Source organism: Catharus ustulatus, chromosome 2, assembly GCF_009819885.2.
Source record: "Catharus ustulatus isolate bCatUst1 chromosome 2, bCatUst1.pri.v2, whole genome shotgun sequence".
NCBI lineage: Eukaryota > Metazoa > Chordata > Aves > Passeriformes > Turdidae > Catharus > Catharus ustulatus.
The window spans coordinates 50,147,304-50,162,474 of record NC_046222.1 but is presented as its reverse complement, the minus strand read 5'-3'; the positions used below and the strand labels follow the sequence as shown (position 1 = coordinate 50,162,474).

The 15,171-nt window shown below is 42.6% G+C and overlaps 1 protein-coding gene across 3 annotated transcripts in view; it reads left to right on the top strand.

Annotated features, from left to right (window-relative positions):
- Positions 1–15,171, top strand: part of ATP8A2 (ATPase phospholipid transporting 8A2) — a 338,953-nt gene that overhangs the window by 311,761 nt on the left and 12,021 nt on the right. For all 3 annotated transcript variants that reach the window (XM_033051234.1, XM_033051235.1, XM_033051236.1), the window contains one exon: positions 13,847–13,938. In XM_033051234.1, coding sequence (XP_032907125.1) covers positions 13,847–13,938 — 92 coding nt within the window. The remainder of the gene's footprint in view (positions 1–13,846; positions 13,939–15,171) is intronic.

Here is a 15,171-nt window from a genome sequence, read left to right as displayed (position 1 = left end):
TATGCTACAATTATGACCAACAAAAGACCATTAATATCGGGCATTTAATTAAATAGTGGGCATTGTTCTTAGAAGGTTGAGCAGTCATTTTGAAGTCAGTTGAAGCCAAAGCGCTTGATACCAAAATCAGGTCAGCCTCCCCAAACAAGAGAGGTATAACGTGGTATTGTGAAGTGCTGGCTGATAGTGTGATTATATGCCAGGTAAGTGGAAACCAGACAAGCAGAAAACTGATTGTTCCCAGGCACATGGCTCTGGGATGAGCTCTGAGTCACCTGGGTGCTGCTGTGGTTCCTGTCCATGCATTTATGCGAGATTACACTGGTGCTGGTTCGAAGCATTTGTGTTTTGCTGCCAGTATTTAATGCCAGCTCTTGACAGTCAGAGAGGAGCATGAGTCAGCTTTGTGCCTGGTGCATCCCTGGGTTGCAGGGTGGGTTGAATTGCTGTTAACAATGAGAGAGAGAGTCAGCATTTGATCTGTTTATATGTGCATGTCTGTGTCTCCAAGAACTTGATGGGTTTCTTCTCTGTTTACACACTGTCCTGACTTTCTGTAAATTTCATGACCATGTTGTAATTCATTCATACACTCCATGTTTTCATAGCCTTTTACTTTATTGCATTCTCACTGCAAACTCTTTCATCTGCATTCCTCCTCCATATAGCTTCACTTCATTCCCGAAACGCTTGCATGGAGATGATGTAAGGAATCCCTTCTGGCCCTCCTTCCCATTTTCCCTCCCCCCTTCTTTCCATGCATTTGTTTGTTCTTATTCCTAATTGCTCCCAGATTTTCTGGGTGGTCCATCTGTGAACTAGATAATGGTAGAGTGCCTCTGCCTGCTTGGAGTTGGTGTGCTGTGCTTGTGTTGTGGCCTCCCAACTCCTCTTAGGAGCTGTTCTGTCTTTTATCTCTTTTGTTTGTCTCATGGCTCTTTCACACCTGCTAGAAATCGTGTGCTTGTCCAAAGGGAATGGTGAGGGTGGGAAAGAAATAGAGTGGGAACTTCCTTCAGTTAGTCTCTCCGGTTCATGTTCTTTATTTTTTAAAAATTTCTTTGAAGCTGGTGGAAACGTGTGCTAAGGTGCTGCTCTACTCTCTCCTCCTGCACACAACCCCATTGCTCTTGGGATATTTGGCAACATGACACTATGCAGGAAGGGAAAGTAACAGGACTCTTCTCATTTCTAATAGAAAATAGAAAACTGTGTAAAAACTGCATGAGTCCATCTGTCACCTCAGTCCTTGGTTGGAAGTGTTCCTGAAAACAAGCCCATTAGGTGCTGGTTTGTTCAGGCAGCTGTGGAAGATAAGCTGGCTGTCATCAGGGTCTATTTTCCTGGCCTACATAGCAGACACTGTTTTGTTCAATGTTTTTCACAAACAAACAACAAAAAACTCACACCCAATTACAGATAAGAGAAGGATTTGGGGAACTAATTGCTTTTATCATTTCCTAGACCTTAGACAAAAAAATGAGGTGCAAGATCTGAATGCTCAGAACTAATCTGCTAAACAAAAAGCAGTTTGCAAAGCCTGGAAAGCAATGAGTGGATCTAGACTTTCACAACAGTATGCCAGCGGTTTGCTGTGACTCAGCTGAATTAAAATTAAAATTAAAATGCTTTTAAATGTGGGCAGATTTCACCTTGGTCCTTGCTGTGCTTGGGGAAGGAGTTCTAGGAGAGCTGTGTGTGCCACTTCATACCTATATATGCATATCTTGTCTCAGAGGATCTTCACCCTGACAGCTGTTCTTGATAGACACATTTTTCTGGGTTAATAAAAAAGTCTTCACTGGTACTTGTTATATCTTTTTGAATCTTAGCCCCTTTGAATAGTTTCTAAAATTGAATTTACTTGTATTGCTCTAAAAAGCAGGTGCACATTTTTGCCGTACCAATGGCTGGGACTAAACAGCACAGCAAGTGGTTGATGAAGGACTGTTTGGTCTGTGCAGGGTAGAGTGTCAGAACCCTGGGCACTACAGCTGGGTCCCAGAAACCTCGCAAATAGCATTAGGGTGATGCTTGGAGATTGTAGCAAGTGTATAGTCTTGAGCTCTAATGGGTGATTCTCTTCTTATTCCTTTATGTGTGTCATCAGCTGAAAACTGATATTTGGTGGCAGCAGGGATGATCACTAAGACAGATAATTCCAAGAGCAGGGAATTTATCAGAGGAAACGTGTAGCTGGAAAACTGGCAACTCCAGAAACAGCTTGAGGGGCAGGAGAGTGAGTGTGCAGCAAGGGGCTGGATGGATCCCGTGCCATGCTTGCCTGCCTGTGGAAGATGAGTACCCACACTTGCCCTCCCCAGCGTGGGCACCTGGCAGTGCTGGGCTGGACTCCAGCCCAGCTGCGACATGAGCACATCTTGGTTAGGAAGGGAGAAGGGCTCCCTGGCGCTATCATGTAACAAAAGGCAGGATTTAACACTAAATTTTCATGAATTTGGAGAGGTGAGAGGGGCAGCTCATGTGCCAAAGCAAACATGGACATGAGGAGACACCTGCCCCGCAGATTTAATCATGTTAACATGTAAGATTTACACAAAGAAAACAAACAAGGTTTGTGTTCAAAAGCAGCATTGAGTTCAGTTGCAGAGATTTTTGTGTCTTTAAATAAGTTTACAACTTAAACCTTGGCTCATAAAGGGCCAAACCTTCAAGTCCTCGTTCACTTTTCACTCCATCTACCCTCTCATTGAAGTCAGCAGGAGTTCAGGTGAAGTAAAGCCTGATTAGGCACCAAAGCAAACTTTACTTTGGAAACCCATGTCACTTTATTGCTCCACTGGCCAACTAATGGAGAGTGAGCAAAGCTGTGCAGCACCCTCTCTGCAACAGTGGATTTCCTGTTTCAGAGGGTTTCTCTGTCTTGGAATTGCCAGAGAGCTCCCTTTGAAAGTGGCTTTTTGGTTGTTTTTCTGTCCCGTTATTAATTGGTTGGTGGCAGGATTAGATTATTTGATACTGAAGAACAATGGGGCTTTCATGATTTGCATACTTTACAAGGAGCTGAAGGACCTCTCTGAGCTGTTGCAGGGAAGTGCCTGCATTGCTGAAGTATTGGGAAGAATTTCTTCAAATGAGTCAGAAATCTGGGAGGCAGAGTCTTGTCTTGAACAAAGGTGAAGGGAAGTCACTACAGACCTAGCAAGGTATAACTGTAGTGTGTGTTTGCACAGCATTTTCAGTAAGCCCCTTTACTCTTGCTGCTCTCAGACACCCACTGGTGCTGGCTGTGGTGCCTCTTTCATCTCCATTTCATAAAACAAGTACTGGGTTTTTTTCCAGTGCACCTAAAACAGCAGCTCCCCACAGCCTCCCCATTGTCTGCCTTCACCAAGGAGACACACTGCTGTAGATTCTCTTTCATTTTAGTACTTCTCACCAAATCTAACTCTTTTGCTTCAGTGAAAAGTTCATGACCAGTTCTCACCCTGAGAGTGAGTTGTATCATCTGTCTTGGCTGTGGTTTTATTTGGTATGTGAGGGCAGGTGCTGTCTCATTTCAATAGCTGTGTGACCTGGTGGGTAGTGAGCTGACACAGCACCCGTGGAGATTTCCTTGCTCCACAGGTCCCTGGCAAGGAGCAAGAGGGCAGCGTGGGAAACCTGCCTTGGCCTTGTGGCTGTGCAGAGAACCGAGTGGCCAGAGCAGAAATGGTAAAACAGACCTAACTTTTGAGAAATACATGTATGAGGCAAGGACCTGATCTCTTGGTTCCTGAGGAAGAGTCAAGCTTTGCCATCAGGATCAAGAGGAATGAGGCTTGGGCTCGTTGTATTTCAAAGCACTCTGTATTGATGCACCCCAAGTTACATCTGCTGGAACAGGGAGACCATCCCAGTAAGGCCCCTTCACATCAGCAGGTGCAATGAATCTTACTTGAATCAAACTCAGTCTTGTGCCTTCAGCTGGTTAAACACGGTGGGATGTTTAGAGCCAAATTCTTGTTTCATGAATGTGTTGATTTCGATGTATTTACTCAGGATAGGCATGACTGTGATCTGAATCCAGCCTATACACTGCAGCTGAGCGTAAAATGAGGTTGAGGAGGGGAGAGGTGTATTTTGGGTTTTGAGGTCTCAGCATCCTTTTTATCAATTTTTCCAGATGTTCTTTGCACCATTTCTGGGAAGGAAAGGTGAGATTTCTCCACCAGCATACACAAGAAAGTGACTGGCATATTTACGATTTTTCCTTGCAGCTTTTCTAGTAAAAAGATATTGGACTCCTTTTACTAGTAAAAGGCACATAAAGTGATATCAGTGCAGGGGTTTTTTTTAATTCTTTGATTCCATATGGTAAACATTTATGTATGGAAGGTGGAAAATGAATAATTTTCTTTTATTCTATGCTTGTCCTTTTCTCTCTCCCTTCTGCCCCATATCAGTAAGGAATCATTACATTATTTCCTCATTTTAATATGTACCATTTATTTCTGACATTTCTAACACCTGTGTGTGAGGCACTAGAAATTATCAGGTTGGATTCCACTTGGGAGAGGCTGTGGGGCAGAGCTGGGAAGGGGCAGAGGACAGAAGGGGTTTCAGAACCTGGCCAGACAGCTGAAGGGGAAATTACCATGTTCCCACTAGGGACCCAAGTGCCTGCTTGCTACTGCAAACCAGTTAGAGTTGACATTCCCCTTCTCCAGTGCAATTAATTATTTCCCATCCTGGTTGTACCTGTCATGTAACTTTGAGGGAGATCCACTGCACAAATAGGGTTAAAACCTGGTGACCTGGAGAAGGATTTAGAGCTGTGATCAAATCTGCTATCAAAGTCAAAGTTGATGGAGGTACAGTATTAGAACAAAGGCCAAAATGAAGTTGTAAATTGAAAAGAAAGATTAGGAAAAAGGAACATTACAAGATGAGAGTTAAAACTGATTAAGGGGCCAATCTCTCTGATGCCTAATCCCGATTTACTGGGTTGGGCACTGAGGATCTCCACAGGGGAGGGAGGAAGAAATCTTCCCTCCAGGCTGCACAGCAGGAGAACTGCTCCATAACAACTGTTCCAGCCTAATGGCTTCAGCAGTCTGCTTGAACCCTGACTCCTCTGCTGGCTAACCCAGTCTCAGAAGAGGGACAGGACAGTCTGCATTCTCCTCTCTGATTTGCAGTCAAGAATAAAGTGCCAAGTGAAGTGTAGCAAGAAAGCACAAGTTGTATTAAGTGTTAAAAGCTTAAAAAAAGCAATTTGGGGGGGGGAGGGGTGGTGTTTCAGTTCAATCAAACCTAGTCTGTATTCTAAATTTTTTTCATTATACTTTCAAGATTCAGTTTTTGTTGTTGTCCTAAGCTGTTCTTTAGCTTTTCTGTAAAGAAATGCAAGAAAAAAGCTGATAGGAGGAGTTTAGAGTTTTTAAAGACAGAAGTAATCTTAACTTTAGTAAAAGTATGTAGATGAACTTCTATTAAACCAGTAAATTTGGATTTTTTAAAAATACACACACAAAAACCCCAAACCAGAAAAAAATTGTACACAGAGACTACGCATGGAAAACTTCACCATCCAAGGTGACTACTTCTGAAAAAAATTAGTGAGTAGGAAAAGAATGTTGTAATTGCAACTGTATTGCCACCTTATCTGCAAAGGATATGACCAAGCACCCAGTAGAGTAAGTGCAAAGTGAGGCACTTAGGGACAAGAAGTCAACAGCACTGATACCAAAAGGAGGGTAGCTGAAAAGCAGCAAGCCACACTTAGCCTTTTCTGCTTCTCAGACATGAAAATTGGGTCAGTTCCCTTGTTTTGGGAAGACTGAGCAGCTTCAAGTTTTAAGTTAGTTGACATTAGGACATCTGACAATATGACTGCCTTCCACCCCCCACTCCCTCCCCAAAGAAATGCATATATGTATATACAGCTGCTTAGTGTTTGCAGTGCTTGGAAATGGAAGGTACTTTAAGCAGAGAGAGACCTCAGTTACTTTCTTAGGATTGTTGTATTTCAGAGAGGCATGTGATGTTTAGTGCTGATATTTTTAGATGGTATTTTTTAAAGGTGCTTTGTCTTTTTACAGTGGGCTCATCCTGACTGGACACTAGGTGCCCATCAAACCTGCACTGTTAATCCATCTTGGAACTGGCTGGCATTGGCTCTGTAGGACATGGGGGAAGCTTCTTGCAGCTTCTCCTGGAAGCCACCCCTGTAGCTTCCCACTATCAAAACCTTACTGTGCAAACCCAATATCATTCTAAGTAGTCTTTGAAAGAAGTTTAGGAACAACAGTCTCAAAAATGGAGGCTAGAATTGATTGTCCAAGTGATTTTAGGAATCAAAGGAGGATCTGAATTTTCTGCCTTAAGACATTGTTAATGAAAAAAGAAAATGTAAATCATCTTTGCTTATTGTGAAGACGAAAAGCTTTGTCCTGCTTTTACCCATACATCTTTAAGGACCAACTTGAAAAGGATTCTGTGGATTTAGACTGGACAATTTGGCCCCAGAACTCTATATATGATCTGTGTGCTGCAAATGGGGGGTGGCTGGAGCTCACAACGTGTCTTGGCCTCCATCAGCTGCTGCAGGGTGATTCTGCCATGGGTACAAGGTGATGTGGCAATGTGGGTAGACATGTGTGCATCTGCACCGAGCACTGCTGCTGCTGCACTGGCTGCAGGTGCTCCTTCGTGCAGACCTCTGGGACACAGAGGGAGAGCTGCTGTTTGGCTGGAGTAGTGTGCTGTCAAGCCAAATCACAACCTTTAACAACAGTATTTCTTCAGGGCTTTGGTGAGGGTTGTGAATCTATGGACTTCTATTGAAGTGGCTGCTAGGCTGGCTTAGTAATTTCCCAAACCAGCCATGGTCATACTGGCCCATATTTGCCCTATCTGCTCAGCTGGATCAGCTCCACTGTTTGGATCCATGTGATGTGTCAGCTGAAGGAAGTGGGGTGGTGTGGAGAGCACTGTCAGGTCCTGCCACTGGCTGGTGAGGGCATAAGCTGCTTTAGGCATCAGTCACTCCACATCCATGGAGCTGCTGCTGAAAGTGTAGGATACTCTCTTAACCTTTTCACATCCAGACAGGATAAAAAACTTGCAGCTGCATGTAGGCTGAGCTCAGTACCCCATATTCTCATGAACTGGAGAGCTGGCTGCTCTCAGTATGCTCCAAGTCAGCCTTGCAGGGCTCACATCCAGATACATTTGATGCTCATCAGGCAAACATTTGGCTGGATAATGTCAAATAACAATTTATAAAGAGGGAAGGCTCTTTACTCTGAGGCTTTCGCATGTGCTTTGGAAGTACCTGGAGGGGAGCTTGTTGCATTAAAGAAGGCCTGGAAGTGCTACACCATGGCAGAGCATGAAAGCTGAGCTTCTCTGGAAAGCTGGCTATTGCTGAGCCCTCAGGAAGGACTTGGTACTACTTAAATCCTGGCTGTCAGCTGCAGGAGTCACCTCTGACAGGTAACTTCTGGCACCTCCCAGCCTGCAAGTGGCACAGGCAGCGCTCCTGTCTTCATTCCTCTGTGGTTTGTGCCTGGTGACCCTTTAGTGTCCTAGTGATAGGTTTTTATTAATGGATTGCCTTATTTACAGTAAAATGCAAAAGAGTTGTGGTTTGGGATGTCTATTTCAGCTGGATCCAGAGTGACTAAGGAACAGTGTTTGTAGATGCTGACTCTGCAAAGAAAATGCTGGGGTTTTTTTGTTTTACTGTTTATATGCCTCAGACACTTCCTTGTGAAATGCTCCAGAGATTTCCTTTGATTACATTGCAGCTTCATTATCAGTAATGCCTGTTTGCCTTTTAAATTAAAAAGACCTCCTACTCTGACCTCAGAGTAAAACATTCCCGCAATCAAATGCTAGATAACAAAAAATAACATCTCCTCTTTGTGAATCGAAAGAGAGGAGTCCCTCATTGCTACTTTTGCAGTTCTGTAGGGGAGTGAATCCTCTCTGTGATGTCTCTGAAGCCCAGAGGATGGAGATCCAATTTCTCTCTGAGCCAGCTGGGCCCTTCTTCCACAGCCCTGAGATGTTCTACTGTTTGAGCACAGAGTTTTGCTGAACCCTCAGCCTTAATGTGACTTGCATTTGAGATTATTTGCATGCTTTAATTTTGAATTCCTGGTCTGAAGTAATGTTGCTTTTAATGTTCCCCTTATGCCAAGCCTATGAGTCTGTGCTAGTTATGCCTCTGCCCACTGTATAACTTCTAACAATTGTACCCTAAAAAAAGCCTGGGGTTGTTCTGGGGGTCCCCTCATCCAGCAGGGAGTATCTGAGGAAGAACAATAGGTCTCCTATGGCCAATTACAAAGGTGTGGCCACAGCCTCTGCCTGGTGTGGGATTCTTGCTCTTTGTCTGCCAGGACTGTGATCATGCTGTAAGCCTTTAAGCAGTGTTATGTTGCATGAAAGGTGAGAGATGGAACTGGTGAATAAATCCTCAGGAATACCTGCTATGTCCTAGCAGACAGAGAGGGATCTGCAAGTTCTCTTTGCCAGGTGATACTTGGGGAGAAGCCATTGTGATTGCACCTCTGATTCTTCTTCAGAAGACACATAAGGGAATTTGAGAACCAAGAGACTGAAATAAAAATCAGCAGTCTGCTTGTAAAGGATTTGGTGATTAGGGTTGATCAAAGCTAGAGAGGTCTGCTTCAGACCTTTCTTCTTGCGCTTTTTATGTTGATGTGGTTTTCAGTGACAGAAACGTCAGTGAGAAACAGCAAACTTTTGTGTAAGTTATTGTTTGAAATGTACAGCAGAGATCAATTGTTATGTTTTAATTCTAAAATTTTAAAAGACAGAGAAGAATATCTTCTTTTCCTCTCAAAATTTAATACACAGGGAAATACGACAAGGACAGAAACTTCCTAGTCTTTTACCTTGTGTTTAGCCACGTGACATATTTTGCAAAAACTTCTCCTTCCCTCCCTCATTCTTTCCCATCCCTGCTGTCGCAATGAGAGGGCAACACATTGCAAGGTGTTTCCTCCAAGAGGAGAATAATGCAGGCCAGCCAGATTTTCTCTGGCTGTCTTTAGCAGAGTATGTGCCAGTGGAAGCAAAGAGACTGAACAAGGGCTTACCTGCTGTTTCTTTTGAAAATACATGTGAGTATTAGGAGGCTGTGGAGTTAAAGGCAGAATTTTGGCCTAAGCTTTAGAGGATTTTCTGGTTTAAACCAAGCTGTTCAATGATTTACCTGTGGCTGTCTGCTGCAGCACCACTGTAGGGTAGAAGAGCCAGTGATGCTGCACCTGCAGGCAGTGAGGGCTTCGTAGATGTTCAGATGAGAGGGAAAAGAGCTGCAGCTTTCCTGTCCTCTGGGCTTACCCGTGGGCACTGAGTATCTTGCACTGGAGAGCCAAGCCATGCCATGAGTTCCTGGAACGTTTTTGGCACAGAGGTAGAAGCTGGGAAATGTGCCCGTGTGCTTTAGTTGTGTCATCTCTAGCAGTCCTGGTTAGGCTTCACTAGGCATCTCAGTTCTTCCTTTTGGAGAGGGGAAAAGTAGAAACAAACCAAATAATTTCAAGTGTCTGTTTCTGACTGAATTCTTCATAATTCAGAGGGGCAGTGAGTTAAAACCAGTGGCAACTGAGTGTGTTTGCCTATTTGGTGTGCTTCTGCTCTGTATCTCCTCTAGCAAATTGTAACAAAACACAAACAATAATTCAGCTTTTGTAAGAGAAGGAGAGCTCTGAATTTTTTTTAATTTTATTTTATTTTATTTTAGCTGGGGTATGCATGTGTTTTCTAAGGGAAGATCCGATTTTAAGAGACACCTGTATCCACTTTAACCTTCCGGTCTTTGTGATCCCTGCTTTTGCCACCAGTCAATTAGTGGACTCAGGAGGACATTCTGGGTCAAGCTATACCAAATACCACAAATCCTCATTAACGCTAATTAGTGCTCAGTAGATTAATTGGTGGCGAAGCTCATCTTTTTTTAATTACTTGAGCAAATGAGACAGCAGGACCTTGTGGTCAGCTTTGAATTATTCTGTTTGTTTTGATGCACCTCATTTGAATGTGTAAAGCCAGATGTTTGTTGCCTAGATTTAAGGGCTGTTTGCTTTTGTGAGGGATGAGAAGAAGAGAGTACAAAAATAAAATGAAGGTCTCCATTGACACCTTTGAGCAATTCAGATGGGAAGATGGAAGAGTCATTTTATTCATGGAATTGAAAGCATTGTTATGAGATAACATGTTGCCTTTAGTTTACCTTTTGATTTGTCATTCCCTTAATGAATTTGTCTGATGTTGCTAGCACGAGCTTCCAGGCAGGCAGAAGTCATCTTGACTCTCTTATGAAGCTATCACAAAGGTATTCCTGGCCTAAGGTATTCTGCATTATTGATAGCAACTAAATCTGATTTTAGCTGACTTGACTAATGATTTTTTAAAATCCTTTTTTTTTCATAGAAACCCTCAGAATTTGAACCTTTTAATAGTTTTGTTCTTGTCAAGTATTTTAGTTCAAAGCATTTTGTCTGTGTCCTTTGTCCTTCATATAATTACAGAGAGATAGTGCCTCTCCCTTCCCCTTCGGACGTCACTGACTAACCAGCTAAAGCATATTTCATTGTCACTTCCATAAGAATGTCTGGATTTGTGACTTCTTCCATTCTGACAAGATTTTTGACTTCCTGAATATCAACATAACTGCCCATTATTCCAAGTGTGATCTCATGATCTCTTATCCTTTTAGCTCAATGGATCTGAAGATGTTGTCCTTAGATCCCATGGGAGTGTTTAGGCCCTCACTCGGAGTCACTGGAAAGCAGAATTAAATCTGAAAATCATGGTTAAGGCTTGGGATTTATTTACAAGCAATATTTCTGTGAGCAAGGCCTAACTTGTTGCTTGTGAGTCCAGTGTTGTAGTTACTTTTGCATGAACGTGTGAGGGGGAACTAAGAATGCTTCACTTTGTTATCTGTTAACAGCAGGCAGAAACCTTTTCTGAAAGCAGGGACTTGTTATGAGTGCAAACACTTAATAGTTAAGATGGGCACTTCACTTTCCTTTCAGGGTTTGTGCTGTTAGTAAATCAAACACTCATCCAGTTCAGAAGAACTGTGTTGCATTACCTTCAGTGTATTAAAGGTTTATTTTATAGTACTTGACTGGTCTTGACTTGCAGTCTATTTAGTCATCCCTCATACTTAAGTCACAAATGCTCTAATTCTACTGTGAGGTTTTCTCTCTTTGCATAGATACAATCCAATATAATTTCCCAAATGGGAAAATCAGATGTGACTTCAGTTTTGAACTTGTTGATTATAATTAGCAGCATCAAAGGTAGCGTAGCTTTGGCATTCTTAGAGCTGCAATGTGTCCCTCCTTTTCAGAGGTCTCTTGACAGCATGCTTTCCTCCACACATCGAATGCAAAAGCCTGAGGAGCTAAGCATTATTGCTCTGCACTTCACCTGTTTGTTGCTGCATGGTAGACAAGCAGATGAAGAATTTTTCCTCATGCGCTTTTCTGCTGTGGTTAATTCCATTCTCAGTGTAAGAATTTTGTGGCAAATATTGCTTATTTGTCACTTACAACAAGTATTTTTGGTTTGAGATTCCTTTTTTAAAATCACCCTCGTGCTGAGGTAGGAAAGACTCTTCCTACATGTTCTTTACCTGAAGAACATGAACAAGTATTGCACTTCTGTAATTTTCAGCAGTGTGTTCAGACAGTGTTTCACTAAACTAAAAAGTTACCAGCAGTCTTCTGCAGTCAGCAGGAGGTTGTGCAGTACAGCATCACGGGTTTGCACATGTACTGGTAGTGGCTGGCTCTGCAGGCTGGCAACTTCCTAAGCAAGGAGCGTTAAAGGTTAGAGAAGTCTCATGTCTTGCTTTGTGCCTTCCATAGCATCACCCTTGCCTGGTAATTCTTTGTAGTACATGTTTTCCATCATGCTGCCTGCTTGGAGAAGGTAAAAACTTCTTTCTGTATCTACTAGATTTTCTTACAGCCAGCAGCTGGTCTTGAGTTTTTTAAGCTGTTGGGTCCTCCAAGATTTTTAGCAACTTTCATGCTGTAACCCTGGTTTTAATGGAAACCCGTGATCCTTTCTTCTTTGAACACATGCAGGTCTCATGAGCCAAGAGTTGTTAGAGTTTGTTTGACAAACTCAGTTGGAATCAATACTTTAGCTTCAGAATTTATTATCAACTTCTGTTTTGTGTTGAGGGAATACTACTGACTGCGGGCAGGGAAAGCAACCTGCCATACCCACTGCAGGTGTGATTCTGTGGTGCCAGGGGAAGGAGGGGAAGAGACCAAATGTCTGAAAATGCTGAAAGTTTGTGGAGATTTTGAGGAGGAGTCCATAGGTTTTACAAGCTTGTACTTCAGATGTGTGAGCTTGGAGATCACAGGAAAAAGAGAATTATTCCACCCTTTCTATTGTAGACACTTCATTATGCACTGAACAGACTGTGAGCCTGGCTATTACCCTAATGGACTATTAAGTGGAATATAAGCCTGCATGGCTGGATTACATATTACAGGCATCTCAGAGATTCTTCAGTTACTTTCCTGATTGAAGTTAGCAAACTGCTTCAGTGAAAGGGAGTTGTTTGCTTAAAACTGTTGTTAGTATGTCGACAGCAGCAGCTGTGCTTGCTGGGGTTTCCATTTCATACACCAAATGCATGTGAATTTGTAATCTAACCCAAGAAAGATACCAGGCATTGGCATTCAGGTGTGTATCCATGTTTGCAGCACAATCAGTAGAATTGCTCCTTGTGAATAAAGATGTGAAAGAAAAAGCAGACTGTGAAAATGGAGATACGGTGTAAATGTGGGGCAAACAGGATCAAGGCACTGCAAGGAGCTGTACCAGCAAACAGATCCCTTCTGTGCACTAGCTCCATCTCAGTGTTAGGAATTAGGGTGAGAAGGGAAAAACTGACCAATTGTGGAGAACTTTGAACTAAAGTAGACTCTAATATCTTGCTGAAAATAGTCTTGTATTTAAGTTACATGATGCTCCAGTGCAATGAGATTTGAAGGCCTACGTTATTTTGAAACCCTATTGAACTTAGTGGAATTCACATACATAATTAACTGCTTTGAAAGGTCAAGATCTTAGTAGTCATCATTTTTTAACACTGGGTGTAAAGTTCTTGATGAAACAAGTGTTGTGTTTTTTATAAAAATCAAAGCGGAGAGTGCTTCTAATAATTCTTGTTGGTATGTAAACCTATTGTAAGCATATGGTGTTTTTCACCTGAAGTTTGTATTTTCACTTTTTGTAAATTCAGCAGTAATTTTTTCAGGGCTCTGACAAGAGCTGTGTAAACCAAAGAGGTTTTTAATAAAAGAAACTGGGTAGAAAGTTTTCATTCCATATGGGAGGTTGAAATGAGAGTGTTCTTTAGAAGGCAGAATTAACTATGGGTCCTACCTTTGGTTGCTTCAGGCCATTTTGCAGGTGTGATAGAAGCCTTATGCTAAGCTACAATGCTTTGCTCCTTCTCTCTAAGGCAGTTTGTGGATGCTGTGACTCGTGCATAATACTAAAGAGAAATCTTCTTAATGTTCCGTATCACTCGATGTCAGACTTCTGATACGGCTGGTAATAATTTAGAGGCATCAGGCATTCAGAATTCACAATAATGGTGATATTAGGGATGAATTGACCAAAAGCAGACTTATACAAAGTGTACTTAGAAAGGAGGAGTTCTCTTGATAATGTGCAGTTTAAAGAAAGAGAAAATTCTTTTTCATGCTACAACCACCTTTAGTACTGACAAAGTCAAAGCTGCCAAGCACTTTAAATACAGTTGCCTATTACCTTGAAATTACCTGGTTACTCACTGGTGTGTTTTCTCTCTTTGTGTCTCCCTTAGCGTGAACGAACGTGACCATTTGTTAAAAAGGCTCGGCAGGAAAACTCCTCCGAGCCTTTTCCGTGCTCATTCTGTCCAGCAAAGTGTATCACGTAAGTAGCGGCTCACGTCCGCCCCTGTGTCTCACAGCATCAGCCCCTCGTGGGGGAAGCAAAGGGTGATTATTTTCTAATTAAATTGTAGGTAGAGATAATCTAGCACTGAGGCTGAGCTGCCAAGCAAGACACGTACATTTGGAAGTGGAATTAGTGTATCTGGCCCTAGGCAAGGGGAGCTCAAATGTGGTTAATTCCCTGGGATCCAATCAACAGGCCCAAATGATAAAATCCCAGTGTGCAGGTTCTCTAAAGGTTGAATTCTGACAGTCTTAAGAATAGTCGAAAAATCAAAAACTCTGCATAAAATAAACGTTGTGATAGAGCTTTAACAGAAATTATTTCTGTATGAAATGTCATATTAGCTGTGGTTAGCTGAGAATACAGTGATGTTTCAGGGGTGCCGTTAGGGTTTTGTGTGCTGCTGGTGAGGAATGCCAGGGCTTGCAGAGCTGCCTGTCCTCTCCCTCTTTGTCCGCTGCTGGGAGAAGAGAAGCAACTTCACAATGCTTCTAATAAATGACATTTCTTCTTGATGTAGAAGTCATCCATTCATTTGTGTTCCTGTGTCTGCTGGACCTGATGGGTTTTCTGTCAGTCTTTTAAAGGCTTCCACAGTATTTAAAATCATCGCTAGCAGTTCTGTAGGCCAGATGCACTGAAGGAGCATGCTGTCTTGAGGTACCAGAGAGCCCAGTCAGCCCTTTCTAGTGAGGAAATGCTCTCTTGTGATTAAACTGATGGTAACAATAGGCTTATTTACTAAGGAAGATAACTCCCTCAGTGTGCAGTACTGCTGCACACAGGGCAAGGGGCAGACACTTAGGATTTGGGATTTGTATTCCCATTGCAATAGGAAGTGACACCCCTGATTGCTTAAGAATCATGGAGGAGTCTAATCTCATTGCTGGCTTTGTCTCATTCTGTAGCAGAACTCTTATGGCTCAGGTTATGGAGGCAGGGCTGGGATAATACCTGAGGTATTCTTGTTTTCCATGGGAAATATGACTATAAGGGGTGGGACAGTGATGGATCTGGTAGTCTTTATCCTTGATAGAGTTATTGGAAGGCTGCCATCACTGTCAAGGGATGTAGGATCTTTGGTGATCGATCCCATTACATCTGGGAAGAGAGGCCAGTGAGCAGAGCAGCCCTGTGGACCATATTTCTGCAAGGATTTAATCCTTTGTATAAAGGAGCCAGGGATGCTGATAGCCACATGGCTTTGGG